Genomic DNA, 26,201 nt, shown 5'->3' with positions numbered 1-26,201 from the left:
TCCACTTTTAATTGGTTTTTCTACACTGAAAGATGGAAATTGAGTTTCACTTTCTACATGCAAATATGCATATCTCCCACCATTACTTGAAAACATTATCTTTTTTTCCACATTTGTTTTTGAAAAGTTGTCATAATTTAGGTAACTGTAACTATATGGATTTATTTCTGGATCTTCTATTCCATTCCACTGTTCTATATGAATGTATTTTTGTGCCAGGATCATATTTATGTTGCTACAATTCCATAGTATAAGTTGAAATCTGGTACTGTGGTACATGCTTCCATATCAGCACAGTTGTTCCTAGTAAGGACTGTGCTGTATATTCTGGAGCTTTTGTGGTGTGTCAGTTGACTGGTTTCCCAATTTTTTGAATGATTGCACTGTGACTTTATTAAAGAGTACAATTGTTTACAGACTTTTAACAGTAAGGGCAATCTCACAATATTAATTCTATATAATTATGAACATGAGAGATCTTTCCCTTTCCTAGTATCATCTCCCATTTCTTTTTTCATTGTATATACCTGTGTATTTTTTGTTTTAATTTATTGTGAACAGGACTAATTTCTCAGCAAATTTATTATTAGTCTATAGAAAAACTTCTGATTTGTATATATAAATTTTGTTACATACTACTATGAATGAAGGGTAATGCAAGTTACAACTGCATGGTAAAAACCCAAAAGTAGTTGAAGTTGACTTTGGGATTTAGTTTATTTTGAAAGCAGAGCCAAACCTATGGATAAATTAAAATGTAAAATGTTAAAAAAAAATTAGAAGAGGAAGATTCTAAGGGCGTTTACCTAATCAAGTAGGAAAAAGGTGAAGCTTTTTTTCTTTTTGGTAAAAATCTTACTAAGACTTTCACTAGTAATTACTTTAGCCACTCCACTAAAACCATCTAAAATTTTTAAGCTTCCAAGTTTTTTTTAATTAAAGATGAAGATTTTTTTTAATGGCATAAAAATAACATTCCCAGGGCTATAAAGATGATTCAGTGATTAAGAGCACTTTTTGCAATGGCAGAACTAAGGTTCAGTTCCCAATCAGCTAACAACCAACTCCAGTGCCCTCTTATGACTTCCATGAGCAGTGCACATGTTATGAACAAGACATATAAACAGGCAAAATACCCACATGTATAAAAATAAATGAATATTTCACACACACACACACACACACACACACACCACACACACACACACACACAGAGGACTGGGGAAACAGCTCAGTGATTAAGAGAATGTGCTCTTGCAAAGGACTAGGTTTGGTTTCCAGGAGCTATATCATGGTTTATGACAATCTATAGCACTAGTTACAGGGGATACAAACTTTATTTGATCTCCTATGCACCAGGCATATACATGCAGATAAAACATCTATAAAAAGTAATACATAAAAATTGAAATATATTTATAATACATCAAATTAAATACATGTATGAAATACTTTCTACAAATAGGTATATTTATAAGAAAAAACTGCAGTTATGAGGGGTCATCTATGGTTGCTCATTTTGTGCATGTACACACTTGCATATGGAGAGGTGCTAAAGGCCAACTTCAAGTGTCATTTATCACATACCACACACCTTATTCTTGGAAACAAGGTCTTTCACTGGCTTGAAGCATGCTAGGTAGACTAGGCTGGCCATCAACAAGCCCTGGGGATCTTCTTATCGCCACCTTTCCAGGACTGGAATTACAAGCATGCATAACCATGCCCAATTGTTTAACATGAGTTCTGAATTTAAACTCAGGGCCTTTAGCTTACAGGGCAATTATTTACTGAAAAAGCCCTTTTTGCAGGAACTAGGACTCACATGTAAAACAAGCTTTCAAAAGGAAATAAATCCCTTTTTGTTTTTAAGTCATAAAAACATACTACATAAAAATTATATTATAATTGTTTTAAATAACCCCCCCACTTCCTGCTTTTGGGGACAGTTTCTCTGTGTATGTAGCCCTGGCTATCCTGGAAGTCATGACCTGAAGGCCAAACTGGCCTCAAACTCAGATCGACCAGCCTCTGCCTCCAGAGAGCTGGGACTAAAAGTGTGTGCCACCTGGCTTATATAATAATTTCTTTAAAAACTAGGCTTTATAGAGGCAGGATGGAGGACCTAGTCCCTACTCCAAATGACTTGATAGATTTTGTTGACCCCTCCTAGAAGGCACTACCCTTTGTGAGTAGTTAGGGGAGGGAGGGGACAGGATGGGAGTGTGGTTGGAAGGCATGGATGGGAGGGAAACAGGGAGGCCAGAGGGGCAAGGGAGGGAGGGAGACGAGGGAGGGAGAGGGAACTGGGATCGATATGTAAGATTAAAAAATAAATAAATAAATTACATTAAAAAACAAACCAAAAAAATAGGTTTTAAAAAGTCCATTCCTGGGGCTGAAGATATGGTTCAGCAGATAGGAGCAGTTACTACTCTTCAAAGGGACAAGGTTCAATTCCTAACATCTACAAGGTAGCTTGCAACATTTTCAGGTTAAACTCTAGTGTCAGGGGATTTGTGCGTTCCTTTGGCATCATTTGCAACCATAGTACAACCATAGAACAAAGACATACATCCAAGCAAAACACCAACGTACATTAAATAATTATGTCCTTGTCTACATTAAATGAAACGTTAAAAAAGGTAACTTTCATTCATTAAACTTTCTATATAAAGGCAAAGAGTAGATTAGATTAACTGGAAAAAAAATGAGTTCTAGTCTAGTCTTCTAATTTTGGTCATACTATAAAATCATCACCTGTTAAGAAATTTTATGTAAGAAACACATCAATATCTGTCCCTGTCTTGTGTCCCCATTTAACTCAAACATTATCTTCACAAAATTCAAGTGCAAGTAACTTCCATTTAATTCAAATGTCTAATATTTATAACATTTTGAAATACCAGTCATTATAAAAAGTTTTAAAAGTATGAATAAGAACTAATGAGTACTTAATGCTTAAAACATATGAATAAGAACTAGGGGCTGGAGAGATTGCTGCTGCTAGCAACCACATGGTGGCTCACAACCATCTGTAATGAGATCTGGTGCAGGCAGAAACAAATTATTTTTGTTTGAATCTGGTAAGACTAAGCAAAAAGCACACTCTGTCTTTCCATCTCTCTTTGCTAAGATGATGTAGAGTCATTGTTTATGTACCTGAGAGAAGATAAGACTGCCTGAAATTATTTCATGAAGTCAAATCAAAAGTAAAAGCTTCACATTTTTGTCCTTTGGTATGTAGAACAGCTCTAAAGAAACAAAATCTTCAGATACTCAAGTTTTAGCAGATATAAAACCAACATCATAAAAAAGTCAATTGGCCAGGTGGTGGTACACACCAAACCAAAGCAAGTCACTTATATTTCATGACAGGACAATGCTATGACAGGACAGGACAGGATAGGACAGTATACTGAAAGTCATTATTTTTTTCTAAAATGAGTTTATAAATTAATAGACTAACAAATGACAAAAATGTCAAATAGACTAACAAATGTCAAAAAAAAAATCCCAATGTAATAGTCTAGAAAAAAAAAAGTGATTGTAACACATATCCAACAAAACACTTAAAGTCTATGGATATGAATACACAAATGTTTCTTCTCTTTCTTACGATTTTTTTCTTAATGAGGCAAGGGGTCTCAGGTTGCCTAGGTTGTCTTTGAACTCACTACATAATGGAGTATATCTTGAACTTGATCCTTCTGCACAACTTCTCAAATGGGAGTGTACAAACATGTCACCTCCTCATCAAGTTTATGAGGTCCTGGGGATCAAACCCAATGATGCTTCATGCATGATAACCAAAGATTCTACCAGTTGAGCTACATTTCCAGCCTCCTTCATGCCTCTATTTTTTAAAACTGCACATGTAAGTTCATGTAGATGATGTGAGTGTGTGTGTGCACGTGCACCCATGCATGTGTAGAGTAGACCGCTACCTCAGATGTCATCATCAGGAAAATCCACCTCCCTTTATCATTAAGTCTCATGGCCTGAGTTCATCAATTAAGTTAGAATGTCTGGGCAGTAAGCCACAGTGATCACACTGTTTCCAATTCCTCGATACTGGGATTACAAGTAAACACAGCTATATCAAAGTTAGCTTACCTGAACAAAGAGGCGCTAACGGGCCACCAGACTGATAGCTGGAAAGCCAGTATGGGACTGACTCAGGCCCCCCTGAATATGGGTCTCAGCCAGAAGGACTGAGCAGTCTAAGGGACCTCAGATAGTGGAGCCAGGATGTATCCCTAGTGCACAAAAGGACTTTGCGAACACATCCCCCATGGAGGGATAACTGCCTTAATCTAGAGACAGGAGAGAATCCCTAGTCCCTACTTTACATGACTTGTCAGATCTACATGACCCCAACTGGATGGCATTCCCCTACATATGGAATTGGGGTGGGGGGATGGGAGGGGAGGGTGGTTAGAGTGCATGTGAGATTACAGAGAGGGTAAAAGGGAGGGAAGGAGGGAAGGAGAAAGGGAGGGAGGGAGAGGGAACTGGGATCGACATGTAAAACAATAAATTAAATTTAAAAAAAAAATGCTTTGACTCCAAAATTTAAGTTCAAGAACAAGTTACTGGGGAAATGATTTCTAATTTTGTTTCCACAGAAAATGAAAAAATGTGGATTCCTTCCAGACTAATGTGGTTTGATCAAGCCAGAACACCTGAAACAGAGTACCAGGTGATCCTACATTCAAAACAGCTGGACAAAGCAGCCTTACAGACTACAGCCAGGATTTCTGAATCTTCTTCGAATCCCCCATGACAGCGCCCCTTACCAGCAGGAAGTAGTTTGGAAAGAACGATGCCCAAATTCCCAAATATTGTCTATAAATGTTTGTTTTCATTTAAATGGACTTGGTTGTATAAAATTAAAAAAAAAAAAAAAACCAAAAAGAATTTTTATAAGTTTTCTAAGGATCAAACTGGGGTCCTTGTAACTGCAAGGAAAATCATAGTTAAATAGCCATGCCCCAGCTTTCGTTCTTCTGACTGTTAATAATCCCTACATTTACTACATTTGCACAGTGATTCTGCTGCACAAGGAGCAATTTTATTCAATATGATTTAAGAATAACTGGAGACATATATATATATATATATATATATATATATATATATGTTTGTTTGTTTAGGTGGGGTTTTTTTTTGTTTTGTTTTGTTTTTTGAGAAAAGGCCTCACGATGCAGCTCTAGCTGTCCTAGAACTCACTATATAGACCACGATGGCCTTGAACTTATAAAGACCTGCCTGACTCTGTCTCCCAAGTTCTGGCACTAAAGGTGTGTACCACTATATTCAGAATATAGTCATGACTTCAGGAGGTTGGAAGTGACAATAAATATTCCGCAAGGCACTAAAAAGCCCTTTTTACAACAATGAACAAACTGGAACAAAGGGCAGTCAGTGGTAAGAAACTACATGTAGATCTATCACTACATCTATAAACAATTTCCAACTGTGGATTTTAATATTGTAGAATGTTTTGTTTGTTTGTTTGTTTTCACCAGACAGGATTTCTCTGTGTATCCCTAACTTTCCTTAAACTGGCTTTGTAGGCCAGGCTGGCCTTGATTCATGGATATCTGTGAGCCTATGTCTCTCAAGTACTGGGATTAAAAGCGAGCACCATCACTCCCAGCTTCATTTTGTAATTTTTGACACATTAGAATTTCTTTGAGCTGTGCAATTGACACAGGCATGGGTAAAGTATAAACTGAAAGTTTTCTCTTATAACTCTTGATTTTGGTGATTATTACACTGGTATGTTAATTTGACAAGTCATATGAAAGTCTTATAGAACTTTCCATTAAAAAAAAGAGCTATATTTACTGAAAATAAATTACATTTCAATAAAGTTGATTTTAATAACATATATAGATCAAACAAAAGTAATTCTAAGAGTTTTATAATAACTAGAAAATAAATGGCATATGGCATAAAGAAAACACCTGTGAATTAATCCACGTACCCTGAGTTCCAGTTTTTGCTGAAGCAGAAGATGAACTTAGTAGTGGATCTGAGGAAGGATCCAAGAAACCTGTTTTATATGAAAGCTGAGCTGCATCTTCAGATAGGTTATCTAAACTCAGCTTGTTTTGTCTGCTGGTATCGAGAAGATCTTTTCCAAAAAAAGCTTCCTAGACAAATATGAACACATAAGAAAATTATTAGTTCTAAAATTCTATAAAGCTAACATTATACTGTCATCATTTTGATAAAAAAATGTTTGCATTTAACAATATAAAAACTAAATACAGAAATATACATAGATACTGTTGATTTTGTATTGTGTTAAATTAGTTTTGATCTTTCTCAAAAGCAAAATTAAACAAATATAAACACAATGTGTCTAATTTGTTTCTAGAAATGCCACCTCTAGCATCTGCAGTAATCTTATGCTGGGCATATAACCACATCAGAGTAAACTAATTTAATTACTAGAGGAGAAAATTGAGCAAGTTACATAGTAATTAAAAATTTAGTTTAAAATCTTTAATTCCAGCACTCAGGAGGCAAAGGTAGGTAGATCACTGTGAGTTCTAGGCCACCCTGGTGTACACAGTGAGTTAGAAGACAGCTAGGGCTATTACACAGAGTAAAAAACAAACAAGCACAAACAAAAATGGCAAACATGCAATCACTAGTAGAAAATTATGGTTAAAAATATACATAACTTAAATAAGGTATCTACTTAAAACCTAGTTCTGGATTGTAGGAATAGTGTTATAGTAAAGTTAAGGCAGACACTTAATAATAATGTATTCTAATTCAGACTTACCTGTAAAGAAATAAAGGAGTGGGAAGAAAAAATAAATAATGTACTAAGAAACTGAGAATTAGGTAGGTAAAGATGAGGATGTTTACAATCTATATTGCCTCTAACATGGCATTCCCCCTAATATGTCTTTAAACTGTTCTGTGACTTAATGCTTATGCTAGAAATTAGAAAGACTTATTTTCTTTTTTAATAACCTACATGTACTAAAAATATTTTAAATATTAATAATATTATAACAACAACTGTTCATTATAGCTAAGCATGACAGCAAACACCTTGTAATATCAAAACATAAGAGGATGACTCAGGATAAGGAGTTCAAGGTTAGTTTGTACTTTATAGCAAAACCCTATATCAAAAATTTACAATAATTTTTCAGTTTTCTTTGTCTTAAGTCTCTCATTAACAATTTTCTATATGTGGTTAGAAATTATTAAAGCTATGATTTTGGCTGCTGAGAACTTTTACAATTACATTAACTGCAATAAATCACATTGATATATGGAAATATCAATAAGACCTGGGTTTCACATGTATGTATGGTTTTAAAGAAGTATTTCCCATTCTGAAAGTGTCTTTGTTTTGGACAACAGCACACTTAAAACCTAGAATACATAATTGACAAAGAGAGAATGAACAAACTTTATAGGGTTGGAACACAGCTCAGTACAGGACAACTGCCTGTGTTCACAAGACTCTGCCTCATATTCCCAATGCACACACATACACATTCCTTGTTGGGGGAGAAAAAAAAAAAAAAACACTGACGCACACACAAAAGCAAATATTCTTTGATCTTGCCTATTAAAGTAATGCCATTTATGAACATTGGGGAGAAACTACACAGAATGAGTAGAATGTTTACAAAAACATACATTAAAAAAATAATAATACATTTCCTAAAGAAACAAACCAAGCAATAAAATATGAAGCAGAGTATTACTTGTAAATAAGCAGGAAAGGTTTCTTCAAGCTTATTTTTCCTTTTTCGGTATCTCTTCTTTATTTTTTCAGTGCTTTCAGCAACAGAAACAGGCTCATCAACTAGAGTATCTGGTAACTGCTCACTCCAGCCTGAAATAAGAGCCATGTTTATAAAAATTTGGCACTTGCTTTCCAGAAAAATACAGTGATTTCATAGCTTACCAAAACAAACAAGCTTTAATATTCACACAAAGATCCTAAAGCACATTTCAAATTTTTAAACATCTCGAATATTCCACTTCATATATATTTAGTATTAGTACAATTCCTATCCTTTCTTTTTATGGGGTAGAGGGTGGGGTAGAGAGAGCACCCTGACTGGCCTGGAACTTACTATGTAGACTTGGCTGGCTTTGAACTCACAGAAACCCACCTGCCTCTCACTCTTCCAGTTGCTGGGATTAAAGGCTAAATAACTAGCATTCCCATGCAAAGTAAAAACATGATTTCCTAAACAGGACATTTACAGATTTCAAAGGATGAAAACAACAAATATTCAGAATCATGAAGAAATGGCTACTCAAAAAATCCTAAAGAAAATTCAGTGGATATGGATAGCACCTTTTTGAAGATAACACAGTTTGTTTTAAAAAAAGAAGTACAACCACACCAACTAAAACCACCAACCCATTAGAACCACCTCCTGCAGTACCAATAGCAACTATTTGTCCTGGAATTTGACGTTTGTCAAAAAAGGTTAAAAAAAAAAAATTTTTTTTTGTATAATGCTGGAGAGTGGAGGAGATAGAGGGTTAGTTAAGCTTGAGGATTTTAGCATAAGTAATCCTAGGAAAGTAGGACCTCAAGCCTGAAAGCAAATTTCTGAAAGAATCACCTTCAAAGAAGTTCTTTAAAATTCTGAACATATCCCACCACCACACACACATACACACCTCACCAAATATCATGGGCTTGAGCCAAAAAGAATCTTTCCTTCCATTAAAGGAAAAAAAAAATTCTAAATAGAGTAAGCCCCCGAAGGACTTTCTAGAGGAGAAATAAAGTGTGCCTTTCACATACAATGAAATATTGTAGGAAGACACAGACGGCTTTCAAATGGGCAAAGGTTTCAAATATTTTATATTAGAAAGAAATCAATTATATGAAGAAATAAAAGACAATTAAAAGTAGAATAACATGAAATTATAAAATAATTAAGAATCAAAAAGGTAACACAAGAATAAAAAACAATATTTGAAATAAAAAAATTCAACAAATGAATTTGCTTTCACTTTATTAGGAACAAATGAAGATACTGAACTAAAAAACAGATCTAAAGAAATTATCTGGATAACTGAAAACAGAAAACATACAAAATAGATTCATTAGCATATTAAATTATTTAATTATGAATTATTAAACCCATGTTAAGTCAAATCAGAAACTTCTGAAAAAAAAAAATCACAAATAGAAAGGAATTTCTGATTTTTTAAAAATTCAATGAAGATTCAAAGCCAAAAGAAGAGACAGAGAAAGAGGGAGGAGAAAAAAAAAAAAAAAAAAAGGAAGGACTACCATGGCAAAGGAAGGAATACTATGAAGATATGTTGAAAACATCACAAATTTGTTCCCATTCCATATTTTAAAAATATATAAGCATACAGCAGTGATCAATAGTGATGACAAGCACTTTTCAAGGTAAAAGCACAAAGTGTATCACTTTATTTTTTTTTCCACAGACAACCCTAAGATTTATTTTTTTTTTGGGGGGGTGAGGAATCAGAAACCCCTGACCTTTCAAAAGCAGTGATAACAAAAGTTGTCAAAAGAAAAATGGGCCCACATATCAGAGTTATTGCAAACCATTCCTAGGGTGAGTCAGGAATTGGGCAGCCTCAACACCTCACCCATCATCAATGTCAGCCAAGGTTAGTGTGTGTGTGTGTGTGTGTGTGTGTGTGTGTGTGTGTGTGTGTGTGTTTGCATACCAGTGTGAGTTCCTGGTGCACGTTTTGGTTTTTCAAGACAAGGTTCCTCTGTGTAATCTTGACTGGCCTGAACTAGCTCTGCAGACCAGGCTGGTCTCAAACTCAAGAGACCTCCTTGCCTCTGCCTCCTGAGTGATATATGGGATTAAAAGTGTATGCCATCACTGGCTGGAGCATTCATGGCTGGTGGATTGAAACCATTTTCTTAAATTTATAGCATTAAAATTAATTCTTCCACCAAAAAGAAGCACGAGTGTTATGTAGCAACATCATTTCAGTGACAGTTCATTCTAACAGATTATCAATCCCAAGGAGTTAAATAAATCAAAGAAAAATCAGTACAGTACCATCATCTCTGCTAGGCAACTGCTCAGATATAGAGCCTGAAGAATCTTTTCTGATCACAGATCTTTTGGCTTTTCCTTGTCCTGTTCGACTTCTTTGTCGTACCATAAATCCACCAATACCTATATAAAATAGAAATCACATAATGTGATAAATAATTCTCTCTAAAATTCTACAGGAAGAAGAATGGCTTATCTTTAAAGGTGATCTTTTTTAATAAATCCAGTGATGTGTTTTATATAAACTAATAATCTCATTTTTGCATGTGTGTGGGTATATGACATACAGTCCTGAGTGTATTGTGGGGGCACTCATGTGTGGGAAATGTATATATGTGTGCACATATGTGCACATGGAGATGAACCACTGCATGCTCTTTCTCTACCTTATACATTATGGCAGAACTTTTCACCTGAAGCCAGAGGCTGGTCGGTCCATAGCAAGCACTTTACCTGTTAAGCAATCCCTCCAACCTTAAGAATCTCATTTTTTGAAAAGTACAAGAGGTTAGAAGCACTAATAAATGTCAAAGTCACTGTTTTAAATTACATCAAACAATAATTAAAACTTGCTTAGTGTATGGGAAAAGCTACTTGCCTATCCTCTTCTAGATAAGATCAGAGTACATAATAAATAGAGGAGAGAACTTGAATATCAAGAACTGATACATCTCTGCTTCCTCTTTTGTAATTGCTATGTTATAGCTCCTGAGAACAGCACAGCATACCAGCATAAACAATGAGGATGAAAACTGAACAAGAATACACTAACACTCATTGGTCAATAGGACTTCAGTGGTACTATCATCTAGTTATCCCATATCAGAAAGGCCAGAAGTCACATGATACATGAAGCTCTGTAGCTAGGAAAACAAAATATGGAGCCAGGTTATAAAATTCTGTCTACTAACTTAAACATGGGCAAGTTATTTTACTCTTCAGTACATTAATTGGTAAAATAAGTACAATAAATAGCACCTCCCTATATCATAAGTATAAGCAAAATGATATTGGTAAAAATGATTAGCAATTTTAACTGTGCTTGGCACTAAATCTTATAAGCATTTGTCATGATATACTTGTCTATTGTTTGGTAAAGTGTTTTGGAACACCCCTTCAAATAAAAGGATGCCACCCATGTTTGATAGAGAAAGAAGAAAAGACAGAATAAAACAGTTCTAAAGGGAATATGCTCTATCTAAAAACATAAGTATACTTGGAAACAATAATTAAAAAGACATGAAATCAGTTGCTAATGACAGATTTAGTTCATCCATAAGGAAGGTATTACTAAAGATCTTGGAGAACACAGATGAAGAGTTCTTACCTACAATTGAAAGGAATGTAGAATGTTCTTAACAATAAAATACAATCCACCAAAACAACAGAGATGGCAATAATCTAAACTTCATAACTAACAACAGACATTACTAAATGGCCTTTTAAAAGCCTACAACTTCAGATGAGAGATTTCAATACATTTTTTTACTATAAAGTTTTTTAAAAAAAAAAAAATAAAGGCAGCTTTTCCCCTACCAATGAAATAAACTGGGAAAATAAAAATTTAGGGGTGGAGGGATGGATGATAAGTGGTGAAGAACACTTCTAGGTTTGGGTTTCCAGCACCTACACAGCATCTCGCAATTTCTTATCACTCTAGTTTCAAGGAATATGATACCATCTAGTGTGCATGGGCTCCTGAATGTATGTGGTGCACAAAAACTCACACAAGTTCACACACATACATGTAAATAAAAATGAACTAAAAAAAATTTAGAGGAAATCAGTTATTCATGGTATCATTTGTACTACAAATTCAACAAGGTGTTTTGTTTTACCTTTGTGCCTGCATGATTACTGAAGTTTTAAAACATAGAACCAGGCAGTGGTGGCCCACACACCTTTAATTCCCAGCACTCTAGAAGCAGAGGCAGGATCTCTGTAAGTTCAAGGATAGCCTGATATGCAAAGCAGGTCCTAGGACAGCCAGAGCTGTTACACAGAGAAACCCTGCTTCAAAAAACAAAAACAAGCAAACAAAAACTTAGTAGAAATGAATGCTTAAACCACATGCATTTAATCCCAGCACTCTGGGGGCAGAGGCAGGTGGGTCTCTGTGAGTTTGAGGTCCGCCTGGTCTACAGAGCTACACAGAGAAACCCTGTCTAAAAACAAAAACCTAAAAGGAGAAAAGGAGGGAGGGAGGGAGGGAGGGAGGGAGGAGAGAGAGAGAGAGAGAGAGAGAGAGAGAGAGAGAGAGAGAGAGAGAGAGAGAGAGAACATACTCTACCTGGTCTGTATGGTTTTCTTTTCCTCTTTTTTATGACATCTGTTCCTTCGACTCCCTTGGTTTCATCATCCACAGCTTCCCGCTCAGGACTAGATTCTGATTTTCCATCACATTCCATAAGTTCTCCTTCTGGAAAAAGTAAATATACACAAATACAAAACCGTTAACCAAAAAAAGTTAAGAAAAAGAGAAAAGAAGCAAAGCAAACGATAACCAAGCCATTCTAATCCTGTGTGCCTGAAGTGTATGAGAAGTTAAGAGAGAATGCTAAGTGACCGAGGATGGAGTAGGAAACATGCTGCATGACCCAATGTTGTATTTCGAGGGAGTGTGAGATGATGATTGAAAAAGAGAAACAAAGAGCTCAAAAAGATACCTATAAACCAGTTTTTCAAGCAATTACTCTTTAACATCAATATATAAGATCCTGGATTACCTATTTTGTCTACTGATATAATTTCCAACATTTTTTAATACAATACACATTAACAAATATTATCTAATAATAAAAAATGATGGGGAAAATGATAATGGCTTTATTTCTGAGCCAGCTAAAAATAATCAATCCAAAATAAAGAAACCAAAATGATCATTATTAGAAATAAACAAAGGTACTCTGTCCTATACTTAATGCTGTTACAAAAATTGTTTTGTTCACAAGTTCAGATAGAAAAACTTTGTGATATCTATTCTGATAAAGAAAACATTTATAAATTTACAAAGATTAGAGGAGGGCTTAGAATGATATTTCAGCCAACTGAAGTGAATCACTCTGAATGTCCTTATGTTGAAGCTTTACAAACACAATGCTCTTAGAAATTTCAATCACAAAAATGCTTCAATACAAGAAAACATACAAGTGCAAGTCTAAGAACATCAAAGAGCAGAAGTGTCCCATCAAGAGGTACCTTAAGCTATATGACTAATCCCTAAAAAAATATATCTTTCAGAAGTTATTTTATAAATTAATTCTTGCACATGTCTGAAGGAAAATTAATGAGTATTACCTCGACTATCATCCATTTCACCATCTCTTGAATGCTCTGACTGGATGTCTGGAGGGGTCTGAAGGACAGCAACACTATTCTGATTTATAATCTTCAATTTCAATTTTGGTTTTGTTCGTTTTCTTCTTGGAACTGTAACTGTGAGGCTCTGTAACTGAGACATCCCTGATTCAGTCAAACATACACCATCCTGGGTATAGGTCTTAGGTGGATCTAAAATTACAAAAACCCAAGAATACAAGGTTAAGCTTTTACTTGAAATTGACTGAGAGGTTGATTAATATTCCAAAATCTACATGGCAAGAAAATACAACTATATATCCATTCAGCAACTATCTAAAAAATTAATGAGCTGATGTTCAATTAACACTGAAAACAGGTAGACATTTTGTAAACCCTCAAGTACAATAATATACATAGATGAAAAAACCATAATGAAGCCACTATGTATGCAAGTTAAAAACATTGATAAAATCATAAATTCTGTAGACTCAAGTCTTTAATGTGAACACTTGTTTATTAAAACAATTCTAATACAATTCAAATGTTCTTGTATCAGAGATGTTGTCATTATAAGGTAAAATAATAAATCTTTCATAAAAATGCCATGTCACTGGTAATTCTGAGTTATTGAAGAAAAAATGTAAAATAACTAACACTAAATGAATGCTTACTTAAATAGGCTTTCTTTTTCTGCTGACAAATAAGTAAGCACAGTACCCATCTCAAGTCAAGGCAAGCAGGACACTAACAGTTAATCCAAAGAGCTATTATTTTCATTACTTTCCAAAAGTCGCAGGAATACTACTTCATCAAAATGAGCTAATAAGACCATTTTGTATATTAATTCTAGAAACTACCATCAAATAATTCACTTAATTTCATATAAGCATCAAGCCAGTTGTTTAAGAATTAAGTATGTCCTTTTTCTAAAAGAAAACCATTTCAAATTTTACCTAGCTCTTTTACTTTTGTGACAATTTGTGCCACAAGTGAAGAATCACAGCAGTCTGAGGAAGGCACTGAAAAGAGAAAGAATAACTCAGGAAATGTCTGAGAAAAAACATTAACTTATTATACAGGATTGAAATTTCATTGTACATGTTATCATTCAACAAATGTCTGAATACTATTGGATGCTGATTCTATGTATGCGTGTGTGGAGGAGTCAGGGGTGCCTTGTATATATTAGCCAAGTACTTTACCCATGTGATACATCTTAATCCCAAAAGCAGCTTTTGCTTTTCAAAGGGACTATTTTAGTGATTTTTTTTTTTTTTTAAAGATAAGGTCTCACATGCATAGCTGAACCTGGCCTGGCATGCACCATGTAATGCATCCCCAGGTGCTAGGATTACTGGTGCCTGATACTAAATTTTCAAAACAAAACAAAACAAAACAAGGGATAAAAGATTATCAGCAGGCAGAGAATCAATGGTGATTTATGAATAAAATAACTCCAAGAGATTAAACCTTGAGAGCAAAATTTTATTTTATATCTAACATGTTTATGTTCCATATTCTCTCTTTATATGGATCATTTTAATAAAATTAGGATAGGAAATGTATTACAACACAAAAGAACTCCTATTTTCACAAATCTCTTACCATTTGATGCAGGCATATAGGGTCTGCACATACTACAATCAAAACCAATGTCTGCTACATTTTCCACTTCCTCCTCAGTATTTAAGTTTTGACAAACTGCATGCATCCACCTAAAAAGACCACATTTATACATTTAAATGAAGTGACTATTCTAGAAATTGTATTCTTTATTAAAAAATCACAACAAGGGTTGACAGTCCACAAACTTAGAGACCCATGACTCAAATGCCTTAAGTCTCTCCCCCTAACTATCTCTAGTAACCCATAATACCCTTCCATGTGCTGAGATGTCAAGAAAAAAAAAAAGAATAAATACTAAGGAAGAAGCAAATACATATTGTTAGAAGGACAATTACCACTTATGATCAAATGCTGAAAGACAGATATCAAGCAAGAATTCAAAAAGAGTACAAACAAAACTGTATGGATGTATTGTGCCCCCTTCTCCATCCACCTGGGAACAGAATTGTGTGTCAAGTGATGATGACCTTGCTTTAGAGCAGTTTGTCAGAAGTTTGTCACAAAAACTATACAACTTATATAAAAAGAATATTGCACCACTGCTGAATTAAAACTAGCACTGTGCACACAGTGATGAACTGCTAACAGCATTGAAACAAAGGAAGCAGTATGCATTTTGAAGGTGCACATACCTAGAGCTTAAGGGGAAAATGAGAGAGAGAGAGATAGAGAGAGAGAGAGAGGTAGATAGAGAGAGAGAGAGAGACAGAGAGAGAGAGAGAGAGAGAGAGAGAGAGAGAGAGAGAGGTTGATCTTAGAATCTACCAGGAAATTCAGAAATTCTCCATAAGAAAAAGCATATATCCAATAGAAAAACTTAAGAGTCTAAATTTGAAATTTTTAAAACAGGAAAGTAGTATGAAAAGTAAAAAAGGTAGCAAAGGAGATTTAAAAAAAAAAAGGCACAGTACCTATCACATTGTCTACACTGTAGAATAAGGTCTTCTTCTCTGTAATTTCGATAGCAGATGGGGCAGGAAGACAAGCTGGCACAAGGAGCACACTGTGTGTAATTGTTTTGCCACTCACATCTTAGACCTGCAGATGTTGCGCCACAGTGTCTACACCAAACACACCTGAAATCCAAATCCCCCACAAAAGTCTCAAGTTTATTTTTATGTTCATTTGTGGCAATTTGGGAAACTACAAAAGCACAGAATGAGAAGAAATAGTTTTACAAATGTGGATACTTTTCTGATTAATAATATACATCATGCCAATGTGTATGGGTAAGCATACAAAACTAATTTATAAGACCAACATGATAAACTGGAAGATCAGAACTTGAAAGACTGACAGGTAATATAAATTTTAGGGTACCATTTGCATTTCCAGCCTCCTTTGGGAACTGTCTGCAATGGAGGGTCTAGGCAGTAGGTATGATAACTTATGTCACAGTCATCACACAGCAAGAGTCTTCCTGGGTCAGTTGCCTTCCCACAGGCCTCACAGACTGTGCACTCAAGACATCTCCAACCTTTGCTAAGAACCACTTTACTTATCTGGAAAAAAGAAAAATCATGATTTATTTATTTAAATTAAATCATTGGTGTAACTAGTACAGTACATACATAATTAGTGTGCTTCAGAACATAAAAAACGAGCAGGAATGGGTAAGAACTGGAGGGACTACTCAGAAAGGCACATCTAAAAACATTTAGGAGCCCACCTGGTTAACATAGGTGGTGCATATTTTAATCATTTGAGGCCATATAACAACTCTGTGCTTCATATTTAATCAGATTTTAAAGCCGACTAAGCTGCCCTATTACTATTCACAAGAACCGAAACTTCATCAACAAAATCACTACACATGACATTTCTATGAATTCGTGCTTCTGAAATTTGTGGTCATTAGTACGGGAACTTAACCAACAAATAAATAAGAGAGGAAAAAAACATCACAGCAAAATACTAATTTCTCAGGGACATTTTATAGTCTTTCAGGTCATGAAGCTAAGAATTATAGAACAAACCTTTACTCCTTTTCTTTTTCCTGTTTCAAATACATGAGTTGGCAGGATTTTTGAGAATCACTACATCCCTAAAAAAATCCTCAAAGAAGCTACTCCATGGAGAATTATATACTCAGAATCAACGTCTGAAAGATCTTGAAAAACATAAAGCTCCCAAGTCACAAAGAAACAGCAAACAGTGAATGTATATGGTGAAAATTCCTATCATGAGGAACGTGAAAGCCTAAAAGCTACTGAGGAAACTTAATTGAATTCAAAGGAACAACTATCCATAGGAACATCATATTTGTTACAAAAGTACAAAGGTACATAGTAAAAAAACTTTTCGTTCAATCCAAATGTTAAAATAGGACAGTGCAGTGCTCGCATTATAAAGGAAAATATTTGTGCAAAGCACAATACTTAACCTAGCTAAATGAGTCATTAAGTAAAAAGGAAGAATGTCATTTATATACATATGAATTAGAAAATCACCTCCTGCATATTCATAAAGTTTCATCTAGAAATATATGGAATGAAGTAAGGACATGACCCAACAAAAGGCCAAAAAAAAAAAAAAAAAAAAACTGTGTACAACAAAGTGAAGGATGTGCAAAACAACCACACACCAGATGTGGTAGACACAGACTAGAGCAAGGCAATTCAATACTACCTCAGGGGGAAAAAAAATGGTATTTGAGAGAAGAATCTGATAGGGTGGTATATAAGAATGGAGAGTGGCTTATGATTATATTTTTCTTGCTATTAAAAATCCAGAAAAAGACAAAAGTCACAGTTCATTACTTAGATCTACAATGAACATTTACTGCACCATAGCCAGTATTTTTCTGATTTAATTGTAGTATGGAGACATAATAGGAAAGCAAGAACTATATGTTCAAAGATGAACCTGAATTCGATTATTCAGAATAATGAGTCAGCAATATCAGATACTGATAAGGCAGTGGCACCAGTTTATTGCTAAGAACTATATAGAACTATCCACAAGAGGCTTGAAAAGAGTAAGTGTATGCTGTAGATGTAGAGCTAAATAAGCCGGAGGTTTTGATGTTTAAACAAGTCTCCTTATTACTTTGATTAGCATACTGATTTCTTTTAAATGTTTGTAATTACCAAATTACAATAGATTATTTACCAAGTGAAGAGCCTAGAGAGGAAAAAGAGAATGAAATAGTACAGTAAATAGCACATTGTCTGCAAGAGTGCAGGCAGTGAATATCTGAGATGTTAATGGCCCTGTTATCTACTACAACTACATAATTCTGCAACTTCTGGAGGGGAGGGAGACCCACTATAAAAACGCATAACTATGTTCCAATAAAGGCCCATGTACAAATTAGGTAATGACCTACAATATGCCAATGTGAGAGACAGAGCTGAAGATTTCCAAGAAGCTGATATAATTTAGCAAAGTGTATTAAACTGTAGATCATACAGAATAAGAATGTGGTCTATAAGAGGAGGGAAACATGAGTCTGAGTCTTGTTATATTTTGCTGATAGACAATGTCTAAGCTACCTCGATCGACAGGATGATAGTCCAACAGTTTTTCTGAGTTTGTAACATTCCAACTGTTCAGAAAATTGAGGCAACAAGAATTCTTGGGATAGACTATGGGAAAGTAAGTGCTATAGAAGAATCCAACAAAGATTTCAGCTGAACACTAACCATACGCGTGTAAAAGATATAATAAAGATCCATATGAAAGGAAGAACACTCTACTGGGAAACGCAAAAATGTCCACAGTTCACCCAAGGCTGAAAAAAGTATATCTCAACCAATTAAGAGTGTGAAGACACTGGTGACTAGGTGATAGGTTACAGTCCTAAGACCAGTAAAGGGAATAGCTGACAGGTGGGGGTACTAGTGCAAAGCAGCAACACCATGTGCTCCTAAGGTTAGAACCATTTATTTTCATACCACTGATGCTGCAAAGGGCTAATTCGTTAGCTGCACCTTCACTTATTCACAGTTGTACAGTATTTTATTAGAGACTCTATGACATAATGATGTCACTATATTGACATAATACAAGTGATGCTTCTACTTTCTTGTACTTTAAAATATTCCCAGTTTTTATTTATAAAATGGTAAATATTCCATAGCTGCAATGCACACAAACAAAAATACACTCTCACTTTGTAGAGTATTACTTAGGCTTTTTAGAACTAAATATATGGGAATACCAATTACAGAATAAAGGCTCTTAGAACCTATTCAGGATTGCCATAATAAAAATACTCCTGGGAAATATATATACTCTTGAATACTTCTGGATATTTTTTGTTTTTACTTATTAGTATTTGTGTGTGTGCGTGTGTGCATCTGGTTGTGTGTGAACACCTGTGGAGGTCAGAGGACAGGACACCTTTAAGGAGTTAGTTCTCTTCTTCCACCCTTATATGGGGATCCAGGGTTGAACTCAGGTCATCAAACTTGCTCAGCAAACACTTTATTTACTGAGCCATCCCATCATCATGTTGTGCTTATCAAGGTAGTGAGACTATAGTAGTATATTCTTTCCAAAATATTATCAGTGGTACAAAATAAAGCACAAGTAGCTAGAAAAACCACGAATTTAAACTCTACCTTCCAGCAATTAGCTACACACACACACACGCACACACACACAATTTATATAAGCATCAATTAGTTTAGTTGAAAATGGGAATTATTGGATAGGTTAAAAGAAATTAACAGAAACTCTGGACGGTGCCTCTAAATCTTAACTTCCCTCCTAAAACTGCTGCCATGGCAGTTAAGGGAAATGGCCATATTCAGACATCAGTGGGTTCACAAGACTTTACAATCACATCTTGGAAGGAATCGTGTTCAACATTCTCAAATAGTATTTCAAGTTCAAACCACAAATCATTTAGAATATGAAGACACAATGAAGAAATACTGTTTCTTCTATATATTCATATATGTATATATTTTATATATATTTTCTATATACGTATATATACTACTTTTAAAATTGGCTTTAAATAATTTAATTTGGAATTTAAATTTTTCATTAATATTGCTTGTGTACATGTGTGTGCACAGTGGATGGATGGACAGGTGATTGCCACAGCATGTGGAGCTCAGCTCTCTCCTCCATATTTACCTGCTGAGTATCTCACTGGCCCAAGATAGGAATCATTTTTAAAGGCAAGATACAATGAGCAATAAATTAGGAATTACTGGGTATATTAAGTATACTAGTCTTTCATCTTAAATAAACTACAATATTTCACTGTAAATCATAAATGCACAAAAGTATTACTTTAGCAAAAATACATAAATAATAAAATGCTAGTATAGTTATAACACTTAAGCATTTCATGGGGATATATTATACTTTATTTACCATACCATCATCTTAGATAAACAATGGCATCACACAGTGGTGGTAATGGAGATCACAAAGAAGGGGTAAAGATTACATTAAATTTAGAATGGTTAATAAACAAGTTCATGCTTATCCCACATGTTATGGTAGAACCATAAAATGGTGTGTAGTACACAGGAGGACCCTACATCTACAGCTGGAAACTGATACTTCCATTTAGCACCTGTTACTTTACTCAAATATCCGTATAAACAACTCATTTCATTCAGAGGTGCTGCAACATGCCTATTGTTAGGTTACTTTAAAACCAAGTATATATATATATATATGATTGCCCATAAAATGTTCTTAGTGTCTAATCTGAAATGCTTGCAAATAAGAAAAAATTTTATGCCTTTTTCAATATAGTGGAAGAATAATTTGCATAATTCAAGACCACAGATTGTTTTTTAGGAAATAATTTATTAAGGTTAAAAACACTTAAAACAATATTCAAAGATTTAAAATATCTCCACATATGCATAATAGTAACAAATATTTGATTTAAATATTATGAATAAGATACGTAATTAATTTTAAGAACCAAAAGAACCATATTAGCGCTCAAAAAAAAAAAAAAAAAATCAAGATACATGTGCATTTGTTGGGACTAGTGAGATAGCTTGGAGGGCAAGCCTGATATTCTAAATTGATCCCCGTGACCGACATATATGGTAGAAGGAGAGAACTGCCAAAAACTGTCCTCTGACTTCCAAGTGTACAATTGTGGCATGTGTGCATGTACACACACAAACACAGACAAAATAATCAAGTAAGTAAATAAATAAATTATGTATTTTTAAGCTCATTTAACTTAAGCACATTACCTTAATACTGACACAATATGGATGGTAACATTGACCACATTGTGAACAGGCAAGTAATCTACCTTCTGCTCCTTGGCCGAAGCTGCCACAAACCACACACATATCCTGAAAAATAATAACACGCAAAGCTATTTTAAGTTGCAGATAAAGTTAAGAATATACAGATTGTAAATATATTTTCTTAATTATCATAGTACTATAGCCTAACTGAGTGATTGATATCTAAGCAGATGGAACAGATTAAAATGGGGGGAGAATTGAAGAATAGAAGATTAAGTTCAAACCTGATGCAAAGTGAACTTGTCACTACTAGAAAACAATACAACTGTATTGTGCATAGAGTTTTCTTCCTCATCTTTATTTGATGAAATATCTGCAGCAGACACCTACAAAAAGCAAATACAGCAAATATCAATTTATGTTACTTACTTGTATTATACTTCACTCTGAATTTATTCCTATCCAAAATACAATTTTTGTGTGAGTATAGACTAACAAGACTAAATAATATAAATGAACAAGTACTTTTACTCATAGTCAAGCAAGGTGGTGTACACCAATAATCGCAGCACTCAGAAAGCTGGGGCAGGAAGTTGGTAAGTTTGAGGCTAGCCTGGCTGTATAGAAAGACCTGTCTCCCAAATTAAAAAGTCAAGATTTTTTTTTTTCAATTCACTAAGTGCTTACTTTAGTGCACTAAGTGCAAATACCATGGAAGAAGACAAATGAGAAATCCAAAGCCTGTCTTTAGTAATACCTAATTATCCAGATATTCTAGTCAAGAAACTATAAAATTATAGTATATATATAAGTATGTGTATATCACTTTTAGTCACATTTGAGAACTGCATGTGATTAGTTGAAACTAGAATATACTATAATACACACAGCAGTCAAAGACTCAGACTATATATACATTGCATGGGAAAATGGTAATGAGTGGTAAGAGATTAAAATTAACTTTATGTTTTACTATATTTTAAAATATGATACCCAGGAAGTTTTAAAACTGCGTATGTGGTTCCTATTCATTTCTACTAAAGGCACCACTTTAGAATACTATGATTAGCTTATCAAAGTGTCAGTTATCAGAACAATTATCAACCATGTATGCTCATTTCTGATCTTGATGTTTCCCTAAACTAAGTAGGCACCAACTGTATTCTTATTGCACATCCTGCCCCCATAAAAGCTCGGAATTAGATGCAGTAACTGGGAACCAAGAGGCCAATACTAGAATTTTTAAATATGACCCTCTTTCCTTAAAAAGGTTAGAACCTACAGTGAACATTACAGTCAATTTAAAATCATAAAAATTCTTGATGACTACAATGGAAACCATTAAGCAACTTAAATATTTAACCTGGGGACATGACCTAAGGACAAATCAAAACTCTACAGCTAAAAAATGTAAGCAGGCACCAAACATGCATCAGCCTCAAAAGATCTAAGATTATAGGCATGAGCCACAAGAAACTCAAATCACTCATGTTTGAGGACAAAGATTAGAAGAGGTGAGGCTGGTGAACCAGAGGGACTTCAGAGGATCCCGGTGAAACTTTAAGAAATGAATGTCTTCACTGCCTTGATTACACTATGGTTTCAGGGTCCCACTATATATAGCCTGTGCTAGTCTGGAACTTCGTCTGTAGATCAAGTAAGCCTCTAATTCACTGAGATCCACCTACCTGAGCCTGTGTGAGTGACCATGCCCAGAAACAAATCAGTTTTCATCTCTCCCAGTCCTTCCCCCTCCCAGAAAGGGTTTGTCTGTTCATCCCTGGCTATTGTAGACCAGGCTGGCCTTGAACTGAAAGATCCACCTGATTCTCCCACCTGAGTGCTGAGATTAAAGGTATATGCACAGCTCAAATAGACTTTTTTCAATGAACATCAACAAGAACCCTCAAAATTTGTCAGTCAGTAAGCATTTATCAATCCAAAATAGTCATGAAATCTTAAACATCATTAAAATCATACCAATCTACAAAATTCCTGTAGAAAAAAGCCATACACATAAATGAATTAAATACATCTTTAAAAATATAATTCAATAACAGTATATTTTTAATAAAAAAGAAAATACACTACAAATTCTCTCTTGTAGAGGGTTGACATAAAAAAAGATGTCAAAGAAAATAAAGACAAATCAGAAAACAAAATCATCTGAGAAGACTTCCAAAAAAGGACAAAGTCTACAATTATCAAGCAGAAGCATAATAAAATATAAAGGGTTGAGACTATTCCTGGGACTCTCAGGATGACAACAACTTGCTACAAATAAGAGCACCAACACTAACTACTACTGGAATAATAACATAAGCCTCACCCCAGGTAATACAACAGCTCCGATTCCACTCTTTAGTTTAGACCTGCCTCTGCCACCTCGTCCTGACAGCCCTGCACCACGAGGCCTCCTCTTCCCTGGGAATCCAGACCCTCGGCCCTACATAACAGATAAGAATGAGTTAATATTCAATAAAACCCCAAAAAGAATTTTTAAATCCAGATGTCAGTGAATTAACACATTGTATTAAACATTACAAATATTTATCTTTTTTATAATGGATGATACATATTAATAGACCACACTTATTAGTTGCATCTTTAAATAAGAATCCAAAAGTTATAAATAGAGGTACTTAAGACTTTAGAATCCAATCCTGCCTCTTTCATCATGTGTGTTTCCTATCAGTAGGCCTTGACACTAATTTTGATGTCTTATACCTTTATTCTAGGTGTCTAGAGCAACTAGACCCAATAGTTTCATTTACGTACAGACTATCTTCAGTACAAGACAGATGCCAAAAAAGATTCTCCTCTTGGAGATGATAGTAACGGGAAAATTTATTGGACACTCAGTATACACTGATCTCAGCATTATTTCTCCTTAACAAATCCATAGAGTATCTTCACTTTAAAAATAATTGTACCGAGGATGCAAAGCATCGGTGACTTCTCCAAAGTCACTAAGTTAGCAAGTGGTCTATAGTCCCTGGTTTTTGTCACTCTTCTGAAATATTACAAGGCAGCAAAGCTAATTTTTACTAGTGTGAAGCGGTATTCTTTCTGTTGTGAAAATATAATCAATATTCTTTATTACTGAATAGCTGTGATACAAATTGAGCATATCTAACTCATTTTAATACGATATTTAAAGTTGCTTAGAGATTTCATTAAAAGGTAAAAGATTATGAAGGCAATATAATTAACCTTAAAATATGTTTGAAATGGGGAAAACTAACTTAAATAAATTATCATTAACATAAGAAAAAGTACTATAGGAAAATGTGTTAAATTCCAAGAGATCCTAAGCTGTAGGTACCAACCATCATCAGAGCCATGACCCCACCCTGGTTATATTCAAAATTATATATAAATATATATTTATCTTATAAATATTATAAATGTAGTTAGTCAGGGAACCTTCTGTTCCTTATAACAGATGGGAAGTATAACACATCTTTGATACCCTTCATCAGTTTCATAAGCTGAGATAATGGCCTACTAAGCAGAATAGGCTTGGGGTCAAAGTACTGTGTTTATGTTGGGAGAAAAAAACATGGCATGAAAAAGGGAAAGGGGATTGGTAAGCTCCCCTTCGATTTTAATAAATACAAACAACTTGCAGCTCCATACTGTCTTTTCTTGTCCTCTCTCACCCTATTCTTTTTAGGTCCCTGGAGAGGTCTTCAGCTTTGAACAAGATATAGACAGGATGGGACTGTACTAGGCAGGGTGTTTTCAGCAGGAATCAAAGAGTAGCTTGTGGCAGGGAGGTGTGTAGGGAAGAGTTAAGGCAGTAATTAAAAAAAAAAAAAAATCAGCATTATAGTAATCTCTCAGTTAATTAAACATTTGCTACAAAACCATTAAAAGAGTCATGCTTTATACTCTTAAATATTTAAACCAAGGTATGGTGGCACATAGCTATAATCACAGCACTTGGGAGTCTGAGGTAGAAGGATTTGAGTGAAGTTCAAGGCTAGCCTGGTCTACATAATGAGACCAATCTCTAATCAACCAATTAATTTATTAAAATAAATCAGCTAAAATTATGCCATATTACCTAGGGTGATTACAAGTATCTGGATGAACATAAATGTGCCCTTTACAGTTCTAAGAAAATATACTCTGAAAATCTTCTGAAAATTTTCACTAGTCTACCTTAAGTAGTTCTAATTTAGAAACCTAGTATATATAGATGATGAGGGAAAATTACCTTCTTCAGTCAGTGAAGTATTTTGACTTTCAAGAAGATTATTTTTTGAACTTTCTCCTTCAAACTGTATCTAACTACTTAATATCAAGAACTGAGAGAACATCACCAACCCGTGACACAGGACACTGTGTCTGTGAGTTCCTAATAACACTTTGGTCTAAGTGACAAGAATTTTCCCTTCAAAAGAAACACTCATAACAACAACAACATGAAAAAAAAATCAGTCAGAAAAAGAGACATTAAATATGTATCCTATAATACTCTAACTTATCTTCTTCCTCATTTAGATCTTTAAGTAAAACAAATTATAAGGCAAGTTTCCAGATTTAAAAAGTGGCTCTGGAAGCTGAATATAGAAAAGAAGGGTTTAATTCTTATCATCCAATAGAACAAAACAAACCAGAAAGAAATGATACATGAATGTAAATGCAGGTTTATTTACCACTTTGATGCTCCAAATGGCACTGCCAGAAAGCTGCCTGGGTTTAAAAATTTCCCGGCCTTCTGAAATGTCTGGGGACCAGGAAGGTGGGCTCACTGTATTATGGTTACTCCAAGCCCCCTAGGATATGGCAGGTGAGAAAATAGATGTATAAAACTCAGCAACATAAAAGATCAAAGCCAGCAACTTAGGAATTTTAGAACAGCAAAAGCAAATGCAAACGTATGGAAAATTAGGACAAATTGCTTCAAGTCTGGAAAAATAAACATACCACTTAAGTTAACTTAAATGTTTGCAGGTATAATTTAAATTAAATTTCCAAATAGAAACATCAAAATAATAAAGTGTAATAAAAATCAAGGTTTATATAACAC

General features: G+C 34.6%; 1 protein-coding gene across 10 annotated transcripts in view; it reads right to left on the bottom strand.

Moving 5' to 3' along the window:
• Positions 1-26,201, bottom strand: part of Kmt2c (lysine methyltransferase 2C) — a 216,371-nt gene that overhangs the window by 57,231 nt on the left and 132,939 nt on the right. For 9 of the 10 annotated variants that reach the window (XM_051203215.1, XM_051203205.1, XM_051203208.1 and 6 more), the window contains exons 15-27: positions 25,828-25,947; positions 23,493-23,609; positions 21,448-21,549; positions 21,164-21,268; positions 16,305-16,486; positions 15,896-16,060; positions 14,964-15,073; positions 14,312-14,377; positions 13,356-13,568; positions 12,349-12,477; positions 10,062-10,181; positions 7,746-7,876; positions 5,993-6,161 (exon numbers count right to left, since the gene is read on the bottom strand). In XM_051203215.1, the coding sequence (XP_051059172.1) occupies positions 5,993-6,161; positions 7,746-7,876; positions 10,062-10,181; positions 12,349-12,477; positions 13,356-13,568; positions 14,312-14,377; positions 14,964-15,073; positions 15,896-16,060; positions 16,305-16,486; positions 21,164-21,268; positions 21,448-21,549; positions 23,493-23,609; positions 25,828-25,947 (1,729 nt within the window). The remainder of the gene's footprint in view (positions 1-5,992; positions 6,162-7,745; positions 7,877-10,061; positions 10,182-12,348; positions 12,478-13,355; positions 13,569-14,311; positions 14,378-14,963; positions 15,074-15,895; positions 16,061-16,304; positions 16,487-21,163; positions 21,269-21,447; positions 21,550-23,492; positions 23,610-25,827; positions 25,948-26,201) is intronic. The other variant, XM_051203213.1, reaches the window with a different exon arrangement.

Source organism: Phodopus roborovskii, unplaced genomic scaffold, assembly GCF_943737965.1.
Source record: "Phodopus roborovskii unplaced genomic scaffold, PHOROB, whole genome shotgun sequence".
Classification (NCBI taxonomy): domain Eukaryota; kingdom Metazoa; phylum Chordata; class Mammalia; order Rodentia; family Cricetidae; genus Phodopus; species Phodopus roborovskii.
The sequence above is the reverse complement of the archived record's forward strand: the minus strand, read 5'-3'. Positions and strand labels throughout refer to the sequence as shown.